The sequence below is a fragment of the Manis javanica genome, chromosome 2 (genome assembly GCF_040802235.1).
Source record: "Manis javanica isolate MJ-LG chromosome 2, MJ_LKY, whole genome shotgun sequence".
Lineage (NCBI taxonomy): Eukaryota > Metazoa > Chordata > Mammalia > Pholidota > Manidae > Manis > Manis javanica.
In genome coordinates this window covers 7,430,006-7,442,366 of record NC_133157.1, presented here as the reverse complement: position 1 = coordinate 7,442,366, position 12,361 = coordinate 7,430,006, and the positions used below count along the sequence as shown (strand labels likewise).

The 12,361-nt window shown below is 58.0% G+C and overlaps 2 protein-coding genes across 7 annotated transcripts in view; both read right to left on the bottom strand.

The window, feature by feature from the left end:
- Positions 1 to 266: 266 nt before the first annotated feature.
- AK1 (adenylate kinase 1) overlaps positions 267 to 12,361 on the bottom strand; it is a 12,524-nt gene continuing 429 nt past the window's right edge. The window contains exons 1-7 of one of the 4 annotated variants that reach the window (XM_037008104.2): positions 8,557 to 8,630; positions 5,756 to 5,794; positions 4,161 to 4,196; positions 3,841 to 4,004; positions 3,022 to 3,138; positions 703 to 894; positions 267 to 502 (exon numbers count right to left, since the gene is read on the bottom strand). In XM_037008104.2, coding sequence (XP_036863999.1) covers positions 434 to 502; positions 703 to 894; positions 3,022 to 3,138; positions 3,841 to 4,004; positions 4,161 to 4,196; positions 5,756 to 5,762 — 585 coding nt within the window. In that variant the 5' untranslated portion in view covers positions 5,763 to 5,794; positions 8,557 to 8,630 and the 3' untranslated portion in view covers positions 267 to 433. Of the gene's footprint in view, positions 503 to 702; positions 895 to 3,021; positions 3,139 to 3,840; positions 4,005 to 4,160; positions 4,197 to 4,531; positions 4,644 to 5,755; positions 5,795 to 5,936; positions 6,002 to 8,556; positions 8,631 to 12,361 lie in introns of those variants that run through there. The other 3 variants (XM_037008105.2, XM_017661685.3, XM_073224060.1) reach the window with 3 other exon arrangements.
- Positions 5,756 to 12,361, bottom strand: part of ST6GALNAC6 (ST6 N-acetylgalactosaminide alpha-2,6-sialyltransferase 6) — a 24,368-nt gene continuing 17,762 nt past the window's right edge. For all 3 annotated transcript variants that reach the window (XM_017661675.3, XM_017661678.3, XM_037008099.2), the window contains exons 8-9: positions 8,557 to 10,978; positions 5,756 to 5,794 (exon numbers count right to left, since the gene is read on the bottom strand). The gene's annotated coding sequence lies outside the window, so the exon portion shown is untranslated. The remainder of the gene's footprint in view (positions 5,795 to 8,556; positions 10,979 to 12,361) is intronic.

Genomic DNA, 12,361 nt, shown 5'->3' with positions numbered 1-12,361 from the left:
TTCTGCCTGACCACAAGTCCCCAGGAGCACGGACACTGCCTCAGTCACCCTGGGCCCCCAGGCCTGGCACAGCCCGACCCAGAATGGCCAGTGTGAGGAAGGGCCCTGGGGGGCTTCCACCAGAGCCATGGGCAGGCATGGCGGGCCAAGGTGGGCTGAGGGGCCTGAGGAGGAGTGAGGGAGGGTGAGGGGCTGGGACTCAAGGCTGAGGTGGCCATTCGTGAACTGACTCCATGGAAGCGAAGAATAAGGAGTAAAACCAAATGTCCTTGGAAATGCCTTTAGTGCTCAGCTGTCCGTGCAAACAGGATAACGTGGCTTCCTCTGTCTGCGCTCCAGCCCCGCAGGGTGGAGGCGCTGAGCCCAGGCCAGGACAGCCTTGAGTCAGGACAGGGTGGGGCGGTCTCTGAGCTGGGGAAGGGCTCCAGCATTACTACTTGAGGGCATCCAGGTGAGTACAGACTTGGGCAAAGACGCTGTCCACGGAGCCTTCGGCATTGACCTGCCGGGAGAAGGACATGAAGGTGGAGAAGCTGGGAAGGGCTGCACGGACGCTGCAGACGCAAGGGCTGACCTCTCCTGAGCCCAGGCCTGGCTCACTATAGAGCCAGTGGGGAAACCAAGGCCTGGAGGAGAGAACTGGCCCCAGGTCCCAGCAGCGCGAGGCTGTGCCAGGGCCCCCCGCAATCCCCAGGAGCACACCTTGCGAACGATGCCTCGTTTCTCGTAGAAGGCAATGACCGGCTCTGTGGCCTTGTAGTAGGTCTCCAGCCGCTTTTTGATGGTCTCCTCGTTGTCGTCCACACGCCCGCTGGTCTCTCCGCGCTTCAGGAGCCGCTGGGTCATGGTCTCGGGGCCTGCGTCCACATACAGCAGCAGCGTGGGCTGTCCGATCTGCAGGCCGGGCACTAGTCACATCTGCTCCCCATCTTCCCACTTCTGTGGCCCCGACTTGAGACCCACTCAGATCTTCAAGCCCTTCTCCAAGGCAGCCTGAGGGACCTTCCTAAAAACAGTCTGTCTTCCCACTTGCTCAAACCTCTTCCATAGCTCCCTAGGGCTCTCAGGAGACTGTCCAAACTCCTCTTCAACCTACTAGAGCCCTGACCTCTCTCCCTCCTCATCTCCTGCTTCCTACCCCTTCCCTCTCCTCCCTTCAGCTGCACTGCCTGCCTGTGGCCTCCGTTCTCATCCACCTGCTCCCATGCCAGGCCTTTGCTCATGCCAGAAGCCTCTGCCAGGAACCCTTACCTCCCATACCAAGTGTTCACCTTCAGGTGTGAGCTACAGTCTCACTTCTTCAGGGCAGTCCTCCCTGATGCCGTGCCCCCACCAGCTCCCCGGCTCACGGCCGGTTCTCCTTTACTCCCTGAACTGGCTCAGGGGGGCTGCTGGTTATTTGCTTAATGTACGCCCCAAGCCAGGCCTTGAGCCACTGAGGTCAGGGAGGCGTCTGCTTATACCCGCAGGGCTGGATAAAGATTTGATGAAGGACCAAGGGCTGATTGAAGGGGTGAGGGGCCGCTGGGCTCTGGGGGGTTCTGAACAATGTCACTCTTACTGGAAGGAGCGTTTCATCCAGGCGGATGACGGCAAGGGCGAGAAGCAACAGGGCTGCCGAGTTCTCCTTCGGGGAGAGCCTGGCGCCCCCTAGTGTCCAGAGTCGAGAAGACCAGGTGCCGGGACTCCCGCAGGTAGTGGCTGGGCTGCAGCCGGTACTGCCTGAGTCCACCACCCACGGCAGCGCCCACAAGAGTCTCAGGAGGGATGGGCACCTGCATTAACCCTCTTTTATAGATGTGGCCCTGAGAGTTGGAGGTGATATCACATAGCCGGTGTGTGGGGGCCAGGACAGAACGTGCCCCATAGGGTTGATGGCCCACTAGTCTGAAAGAAGCCCAGTGAACTTCCATGACACAGACGGGGAACCTGAGGCCTAGAGCAGGACAGTTTCTTGAGGTCTTACAGCTACTTACAGCTCAAGAAATACAATCTTCTACTTCTGGATGAGGCCGGAAGCTGCGGAAGCCCAAAGGTGGCCCTAGCCTCACAGAAGATGGGGAGTAGGCTGGGGTCTGGTCTTACTCCCAGCTTACTGGGATCCCAGGTCCTCCCTGTGAGGCCTGGAAGAAGTCCCTCTGCCAAGAAGCCCCCCTTGAGCCCCCCACACTTGCTGACCTCTCCCTCCTAGGCACATATAGCCCCATCTGTTTTCCCAGTATGGCCCACGACACCAGAGGCACAGGTGTATGTGTCCACATATGTACTGTACATGTGTGTGCATCCCCGAGTGTGGGTGCACTGTGTCCATGTGCATGCACTATCTGGATATGCATGTAGATACACTGCATGTGTGTATGTTCTTTGTGTGCATGCACACATGCCTGTGTACATGTGTATGTTTGGGCAAAATGGCTCCCCCCACCCTGGTGGGCACCCATTCCAGGCAGTTCTGGGCCATCATCCTCAAGTCCCTCTCTCTCTAGCCAGACTCCCCTCCCTGGCACTGGAAGCCTCCAGCCAGGCCTGAACCTCTCTCTCCCACGTTAGCCCCAGTTGCCCTGTCCCACAGATTCTGTCCTCCCCACACCAGCCTGACCCTTCCAGCCCTGTCCATGCTGTTCCTGGCCCCCTGACTGTGTGTTTACAGGGTACCAAGCACCACTTTTGAAGGGTGCATCCTCTCTGATCCCCATGCTGCTCTTGAAGGCAGCTTCAACCTGCTTTTGTGGACAGGACGCTGAGGTCCAGAGAGGGAGAAGGACTGGCCCAAACCCTCACACGGTTGAACTGGAACCTGAGCCCAGGTTTGTGAGCACCCCAGACTGGTGCTGCTTCTTCTAGACTTTTCTCCTAGACTTCTAAAAAGACTTCTGGAAAGTCTCCCCAGTTTCCCTCCTTACCCCTTCCACATCCCCGCAGTCAGTCTCTCTCTCTGCCCAAAACTCTGGCACCACAGCATCCTTTGCCTGGCTGCCCACACCACAGCTCCCAACGGCCACCCACCAAGGTGCGCCTTACCTTCCACTCAAACTCTTCCCCCTGCTGCACCTCCCGAGGGTAGCCATCGATCAGGAAGCCCTTGGAAGAATCCACCTTGGCCACCATGGCATCGCGGAGCATGTCCAACACTGTGTCCTGGGGGTGCAGGAACAGAGGGAGGGCCATGAGCCCCCCCCGCCCCCTCCTCTGGGCCTTTGTGTGCGCTGCCCCACAGCCCGAAATGCCCTCTGCCCTAACACAGCACAAACGAGCCTCCCTCTCCAGGAAGCCTTCCCTGAACTGTGAAGACTTGATTGATGATGATTCATTCATTCAGTCATTCATTCACTAACGGGCTGAGCCCCTCCTCCCAGCCAGCTCCTGTCCGGGGGCCCTGAGGACACGGCTGTGACGAGCAGACACTTCCTGCCCTCGGGAAGCTCACAGCTCGGTGAGGGAACAATCATCAATGCTCAAGCATTACCAGTTGAATGAGCAAAGAAGGGGGGCTCCTGGAGTATAAAATTAAGGGGTCTAAGCCCAAACCTGAGGAGTCAGGAAGGCCTGAAGGTTGAGGAGGAAAGAGCCTCCAGGCAGAAAGGAGGGTCAGGAGTTCGAGGGGACAGGAAGGCCGGGGCACCTGGCAGGTGGCCAGCTTGGGGGACTGGATGGCATGGAACTGGAGGGGCTGGTGGGCAGGAGCTGGAGGCTCAGGGGAGCTTCTGGAAGGAATTTTCTGCCAAGGGGAATGAGACCCACAGGAGGGTTTAGAGCCCAGAAAAGTCACGGCAGCCTTGCCAGCGTATCCACTCATGGCTACCCTCACACCCCCTGCCCAGCCCCCCCGGGTCCACTCACCAGTGGCACCAGTTGCCCCTTCTCCATGATTCCCGACAGCATCCTGCCCCGGGCTGAGCCCGAGTTGACCTCGGCCCGCAGAAGGTCCCCGGTGGAAAGGTGGGTGTAGCCGTACTTCTGGACAATCTTCTCACACTGGGTTCCCTTCCCCGAGCCGGGCCCGCCTGCGAGTGCCCACCCATTGAGAAGCTCCAGGAAACGGGACCCCACCAGGGACAGGGGCTGCCTGGGTGACCCAGTGGGGGGGTGGAGCCCGAGCGCCCCCCAGGGCCTACGACGCCTGTTCCTGCTTGCCGCCTCACCGCCCACCCGGGACTCACCCACCACGAAGATGATCTTGGTTTTCTTAAGTTTCTCTGTAGGAGAGAAAAGGAGAGAGGAGCTCGGTCAGTCGCTTGACAAATAGCCAGATGTGCCCCGGAGTCCCGGGCTGGTGCCGGGCCCTGGGTGGAGGGACGGCCACAACGCATGCTCCTGCCAGGGAGGCCGACAAGTCACAGCCCAGAGTGAGGGGAGGTGGGGCGAGGAAGGCTCAGGGACGGGGACAGGTCAGGGAAGGAGGGCGGTGCAGGCAGAGGGACCCGCAGAGGCGAAGGCCCGGAGGCTACAGGCCTCAAGGGTGGTTCTGAAGGGCTGGACGCCAACCCTCAGGGGACCCCCTGTGGGGGACTGGAATGCAGGGGCAGGTCACCTGTGGCCTCAGAGTCTTCCACATTCCGGGGACTTCCCCCTGAGCAGCAGGCCCCCATGGTCCTGTCCTGCTGTGTCCCCTATCCTTCCCCTGCCAGGCCCCGGGCCTGCCCATCTCCTGCCTTCCCTGGGAGGTCAGAATGGGGAGTTGGCAACCACACATGTTGCCCTGGAGACAGTTACCGAGGAGGGCTGGGATGGGCACACGGAACCCTTGCCCAGACAGGGAGGCGAGCTTCCATTCCAACCTCTGCCTCACAGCCCTTAGAACTCAGCAAGACCACAGCCCCACCGTTTCAGGGAAACCAAGGCCTAGAGAGTCAGGGGCCTGCTCCGGGGATGCCAGAACCAGAACTGGAACCCAGGCCCTCTTCCCAGGCTGCCTGGCTTTCCTCTCTCACAAAAGTAGGACCTCACTGTGTGGCCTTAGGAAGGGAGCACCCGCCCCTCTCTGGCTCTCTGTCCCTGCCCCTGAGGAAGTGGGCTCAGCAGCCCCCAGGGAGCTTCCAGCCATGAGCGTGGAGGCCTAGTGAGCTGTCAGAAGAGTGACCTCTCTGGTGGACCCCCGTCCTCTGCCTGGGGGTGAGGCAGGCCACACAGCCCAGTGGCAGCTAATGTTCAGAGCCAGGGGATGAAGGGTGATTGCTGGATTCAGGCAGCAGCAGCCAGGCCACTGGGCCCCTTTAAGAGCTGCCCAGACCAAGGCACGATGCCAGCGATGGGTGGATAGTGCTGCCAGGGGGCGGGCAGCCAGGCTCTCTGCCTGTCCTGCCCCGGTCTCCCTCCAGGTCCCAGACCTTAGCAGCCAGGAGGCCGCAGACAGCCTTGAGACCTACCCACTCCGGGCTACTGGGAGGGGTAGGAAGCTGCCCCCTCTCATTAGGCTTGGCATTTGCACACTTGGGGCCTCTCCTCAGGGCCAGCCACCCCTCGCCAGCACCCACCCTCTTCAGAAAGAGGCAGGGATTCAGCTCTATAAATACCAGCGTAGGAGGTGAGCTGTGGGGGCCCCCAGGAGCCTCAGGGAGACCTCATTGCTTCTAAAATTAACCCTGGAGCTGACACATCCCGTGAGGGGCCAGGGGAGGATGCCTGAGGCTCCCAGACAGCCCCCTCTGGCAGCTCCGGAGCCCCCTCCAACCCATCCTAGAGTGTCTCCCCAAAGCACACCCCCTTAGCCGGGCCCACCAAGGCCCAAGCCGTGAGCAGGAAAGGAGACCCGTACCTTCCATCCCGCTGAGGTCCAGGGAGCCCAGTCAGCACTCTGCAAGAAAGGGCACACATTGGTGGGTGAGGGGCACTCTGCCCCCCAGTCTGTGCACCCACCAAGCCACTCGGTGTATGCCACTGACGTGCCCTCAGGAGGCAGGGTGGCCCAGGAGGCTGTGTGACCTTGGGAAAGTCACCTTTCCTCCGTGCGCTTGCAGGGCGCCTCCCCTGTCACAGCCAGCAGCCCCTCTGTCTGCCTCGTCCTGTGGGAGGAGTCGGAAGGTGAGGGCCGTGCTGAGGGGCACAAGCAGAGACACCAGGAACTGCTGAGCTGCTCCCTTGCAAGTCCCAGCAAGCAGTGTGTGGGTCCCTCATGTGCGTGGCACCTTGACAACATTCCCTGGGGACTGGGCAGAAGCTGCTCCTCCTCTGAGCGTGACACAGAGGCTCAAGGGCGCTGCTGGCAGCTGTGCAAGACCCTCCTGTGGACGCAGCCCCACAATTTGCAAACGAGGGGAACCCCAGGCCTTCACCCCTGCACATGCCCTGCCTCCACCCGCCATGAGACCCCCACCCCTTGCCCTCTTGAGGACTTTGCTCCACTGACCCCTTCCTCTCAGCATGTAAATCAACTGCAACCCCTCCTGGGACCCCTGTCTTATTCCATAGACCCCAGGAACCACCCTCAACCCCTCCCCCCATCAGTTGCTTTAGAGTTGCCACCTACACAGTTTTGGCCTCCACTTCCCACCCACCTGCCCTCCCCAAGGCCACCAGTGACCATCACAGCCAGTATTGCATTGACCTTTGACCTTTGACCTTTGACCCTTGACCCTCAACTAGCATTCCTTCTGCCTGGGACCCCTACCCCAGGCCCCCACTCCACCTTCACAGTGGGTTTCAGGCTCCCAGGACCCCCCATCCCCACACAGCCAGCCCAGGCCTCTCTCCCCCACCCTGTGAGTCTTTAGCTCCTAGACAGGCCCAGAGTCCGGCGGGCCGTCACACTCTCCCGGCCCCTCTTGAGCCCCCGGCTCTGCGCCCTGTTGCCCCAGGCATGTGAACACCCTTCTCCCCAACCCTGTCTTGCTCATGCACAGCACAGCCCTCTGGCTCCTGAATCTCTTTTCAGTCTGTGTCCTTAGCACCACTTCCCTGTTCCAAGCAGGGGGCCTGGCCACTGCCCGAGCCTCCTATGGGCCTCCCATCCTCCATACCCCACCAGGCAATCTGTAGGATCTTCTCTGACAAGTATCAGACCGTGCCCTTGCCTGCTTAAAGCCCTCCCCTCTGTGGCCCCCTCTGCTCCCAAGATAAAGGTGTAGCTGGCCCCCCCACCCCCTGCAGCCTTATCAGCCTCTGCTTGACCTTCTTGGAGCCGCTCACCCACCTCCAGGCTTTGGATAATATACCCGACGCTTAGATGTCTTTCCCCACGGCGCTATTGTTTAGAACTCAGCTCAGTTGTCACCTCCTTCAGGAAGCTTCTCTAGCCTCTGCCTCCCACTGGCAGGTGCCTCCTGAGGCCCCACGCTGTGTCGGGCCTCTGTGCGGTACTACCTCACCACACTGGGCTCGGCCTGGGCTGAGCGTAGGGCCTCCCAGCCACCCTGGAAGGAAACCGAAGCTTGGGGAGGAGGAGAGACTTGCTCCAGGGCCTGGCTGGTGTCGGACCCAGGACTGAGTTTCCTGAGGCTCGGAGCCTGGAACCCACCAGGTCCTCAAGCAGCTTTGCTGACTCCCCCATGAGTTACAGCCTCCTCCCTGCTGAGTGTGCTTAAGGAAGAGCAGGGCTGTCGGTGCCCCTCAGCAGCTAGCAGGGGAGGGGGATGGCTCCCGGGCCAGGTGTCCTGCAGCGACACCCTGAGGAGTGGCCTCGACCCCACCCTGTCCTGCACCCTCCCAGTAACCTAAACCCCTGTCCTGCTGGCACTTGCCACCTCCTTGGTCCAAAATAACTTCAGTTGTGAGGAGGCCTCACAGAGGCCAGGGGTCCAGGATAGAGTTGGGTTACGGGCTCAGCACCCAGGCCGTATAAGGCCCCCCCCAGTTCAGGGCCACCGAGTCTCCTCCTATAACTGGGTGGTCTGCCAGGGGCTTGGGTAGTGAGGCACAAAGGGACAGAGACTTAACCTCAATCACAAGGCAAGGCCAGGGCAAGATTCGGGTCTCCCAGCTCCTTCCCAAGTGGTTGGCAACAACTAGGGTTCAAGTCCCAACTCCATCACTCCAGTGTGTGACCTTGGGCAGCTGGTATCCCCTGCCTGGGCCTGTCCCACTGCTGCTGAAGAGTCCCGGGTGGGTGGTTGAGCAGTGCTCAAGAATGGCCCCCTGTGCTGGCCCCAGGGCTCCTTCACAGCCTCCTCCCATCCAGTGGGCTTCCTGTCCCCTCTGCTCTCAAAGGGATATGACAGGATAGCTCACCTAATCACACAGGCCACCCCCGCCCAGGTCCTCGGGGCAGGGGGTCAGGCCACAGCCCCCCCCCCCCCGGGGCCCCAGCTGGGACATGCGAGCCCCAGGAGTACCAGCTGGGACAAAGGGGTGACTGTCTAGGAGGCTAGGAGGGACGGTGGTACAGACCCACTTCCACAAAGGCACACACAGCGTGGCACAAATACCCAGAGCAGAGCCTGGGAATACAGGCAGGCAAATACATGCAGATCATAACCACAGGTACAAACACAGCCGCACAGACCCCAGGATACCCTGACACACACACACACGCACACACGCAACACCCAGGGCCACGTGGCTTCCCCACTCCGTACAGGGCACCCCCCAAGCATGCAGACGAGCACAGGGGCACACACTGACCTGGCCGAGGGTTGTGTGTGGGTGGGCGCCCGGGCCGGTGGTGCCCTGCCTGTCCTCGCCAGCCGCCTGCAAAGGCGACTATTTATAAGGCTGTCAGCGGCGCGCAGCATGCCGGGAGCCAGCGCTCCAGCGCTCCGAGAGGGCAGGCAGGGAGGGAGGGAAGTAGGAGAGCGGACCAGGAAGGGAGGGGGCGCCGGCCAGAGCGGAGCCCTGATGGGAAGCCAGAGCAAGACCTTAGTCCTGCACCGTGTACTCCCAGGTGGCTGTGCACCGCACTTCACAGTTTGCTGAGGGTTTTCCATTTCTGCATTACCTCCATTGTGCCCACATCACTCCAAGAGAATGGGACCAGTCGTCCTGAATTACAACTGGAGAAACTGAGGCCCAGGAGAGGCTCTTTGCACAAAATCCTACAGCAAATTGATGGCAGAGAGAGGCCAGATGGAGGGAGGGAGGGAGGGGACCAAGGCATGGGTCTTGGGGACTCCGCTGGCCGGACCAGTCTCCCAGCCCTCCTCAGACCCTGCCCAGAGGCCCCTGGGCCAAGATCCACCTGGAACTTCTCCTCTCCTGTTGGAAGGTGCCAGAGAATTCCCCTGGGACTGAAACTCCCCAGGACCCCAAAGGCCACCCCTGTACCCATCCTCCAGCTGGTGGTGGTGTAGAAGATTATAAAAAACCAGCCCTGCCCCAATGGAGCTGCCAGCATTCCCAATGAGGACGTGGGACATTGAGAATGCTGTGGGTACCCAACAGGGAATAATCCCAATAAAAAGAACAGCTCCCATAAATGAGCATTCACTGTGCGCCAAGCACTGGCTGGAGCACTGGAGTCACACCATGTCTGTGAATCCTTAACCATGAAGGAAAGTGCAGGTCACGCCTGTAAAATAGTTTGCCTGAGGGTCCTAGGTAGACAGTTAACTGTTTGTCCACGGAGATGGGCACAAAGTCAGTAACACAGCAGGGCAGAGACCAGGACCATGCACCTTCCGAACTCATGCACTTGACCACGAGACCCCCTCATGTCCCTGAAGGCAGTGACCCCAGATGGTGGGGTGGGTTGAATGTAGAATTTGTCTTGTAGGCACTAGGGAGCCATGGAAAGTTGTTGAGCAGGAGAGTGAGATCACCAGCAGAGTGAGACCACCTTAGGTGGGTGGTTTCTTAGCAATAACAGCAGCCAGGATGCCAGTGGCCCTGGGTCCAGTCCCAGCTCTGCCACCTGTGACATGAGACAAGGTCCTTATATTTGGGAGCTTAGCTCCCCCTATGAGGGAGGGGTGGGTGCTGGGTCAGACTTTCTGCCTTAGAAGTTGTTCCTCTCAGAAAGCTGTCGGTACTTGTGTGCACGGGCATAACCTTCGGGGAAAGCAAATTGATGATGTCAACCAAAATTTCAAACGTGTCCTTCTACTTTTAGAAATCCCACGTGTAGGCACAAAACGTGTACAGGATGGTTCTCTAGCGTCAACGGGACTGCCTGATGGGAGGGAGTGTGGTGCAGGGAGGGCAGGGAGGTAGCCCGAGGAAGGAAGCCAGGGCTCTGCGAGGCCGGTGGGGCAAGAGAAACAGGCAAAGCCCGACTTGCTGGTCTTATCCGCCTCTGTGAAAATAATTCTAATCATAGAATTATGCGCAGGGGCGCATAGAATCTACCCTGGAGTTAAAAAAAAAATCTCTGAAATCACGCTATCATATAATCAAATTGATGGTATCTTAAAGTTAATGAAATAAAGCAGAACTGAGAGGGTAGATGTGTACACATGATCCCTTTGGGGCTGGACTTTCACTTCTTACTTAAAGCCTTCCCAGGCTTTAAAAAAGTACAAACACAGGCCATCTATTGCCTTATAAATATAACAATTTTAAAACAGATGTACCTTGAAGACATTATGCTAAGTGAAATAAGTCAGTCACAAAAAGACAAATATTGTATGATTCTACTTACAAGAAGTATCTAAAGTGGTCAAATTCATAGAGACAGAAAGGAGAATGGTGGTTATCAGGGGCTGGGGGAGGGGGAATTCAGAGCTGTTTATTATAGAGTTTCAGATATGCAGGATGAAAAAGTTCTGAAGATCTGTTTCACACCAATGTAAATATACTTAACACTCCTAAACTGCACACTGAAAAACGGGGTAAATCTTATGTGTTTTGTGCCAAGATAAAAAAGAAATTTAAAAATCTTAAAAGCTGAGAAAAAGCTATTATAAGTACCTGTTTTATTCTGCATTTGAGTCTTAACCATATTTCAGTGTGAAAAACACAATTTTGCAAGTTGGAGGTTTCATTAGCTTTCCAACCAACCAAATTTCTGCATTTGAGTACCTATTTTAATTATTTCATTTGCATTCGACCTATGGATTTCCCACCAATGCTAGGATACCACTGTTTCAGGACTTTTCTTCCCAGCTAGAACCTAAAGAAAAAAAAAAAAGAGGGAGAGAGGAAGAGCGGGGGGGGGGGGGGGGGGGGGGGAAAAATGGAAGGAGGGAAGGGAGAAAGGAGAAGAAAAAAATTGCATGAAGGAAAAATGATAGATTATACCAGATTTCACAGGGAATAGGACTGGGCAATGACCTCGCTTGCTATCTTTTATGGTTGGTATGGTTTAAGTTATTTTATAACATCTAAAAACATAAGCACCTAAAATGAAACCGATTTTTGAAACAGTTTAAAAGTATATTGGTTAAGAAAGAAATCGGAGGCTTGAAAACCAGGCAGCGTTGGGGATGCACATGGGGCGGGCAGCCTCTCTCTGAGGTCTGGGGCTGGATCTGTGCCCCAGCACACAGGGCCTTGCCGGGGGCGTGGGAGGGATCCACAGGGGGGCAGGGGGCCCTAAAGCCCAAATGAGGAGGTGGACTTGGTCCTGGCCACTGTAGGAAGCCAGTGAAGGTTTCAGAACAAAGAGGACCCTGATGCGGTGGCTTTAGGACAATGAGTGGACTGGTCACTCCTGGGCGCCATCTGAAGGGTGGGAGTTTGTGGGTTTTGAGGACTAGTACCCAGGCTTCCTCCACTCGGCATTCTCCACCGAAGTCCTTCCTCTGGATGCCAAACTGAACTTCCCCAGGGTCCACTCCCAGCAGCCCACCCCTCTTGACACCCTCCTACTGTACCTTCCTTCATGCCCACCAGTGGGCATACGGAAGAGCCAGGCATTCTGGAAGGAATCCTACCTAGAAACTTCTGCCTGGGTCCAGAGTCCCGGACGCCTTAGCGTGGGGCTGGAAGTGTGCTATACTCCCACACCCAACTCCCATGCAGGCCCTTAGGCTCCCCACGTAACGACCTTGCAAGGGGTCCCTGTCCCTCTGACATGCCCACCACCACCAGCACTACTGTCTGGTTGGCCCTGCACCTGGGTCCTGCGATCTCCCAGCCTCCCCGTCCTGCTGCTGTCAAGCAAGATTGCTCTTCAAGCAAGAAGGAGGGAGGCTTTGTCCCCTCATGCTGGCCCCAGGTGCTCTCGTCTCCCACTGCTGCCTCCTTCTGTGGCCTCACTGCGTACCAAGCAAGCCCACGGTCCCCTGACCAGGCCTCTGTTCAGGCCATTCTTCCCATCTGACATTCCCTCCCTCATCCATCGCACGCAATGCAGCCCATGGTACTCGGCTACCTGTTTCTTGAATGTATACTCGAACTGAGAGGCAAACGCAGGTGCCCTTCTCGCCTCCCAGCTCTGTGGCCCACCATCCTGCTGGCCCAGTGCCCAGGGACAGCTCTTGCCCCATGTCCCCGGCAGACCGTCTGCCCCTGTCTCGGACAGCCACCCTTTGTTAGGCCTCTGCTCCCCTGG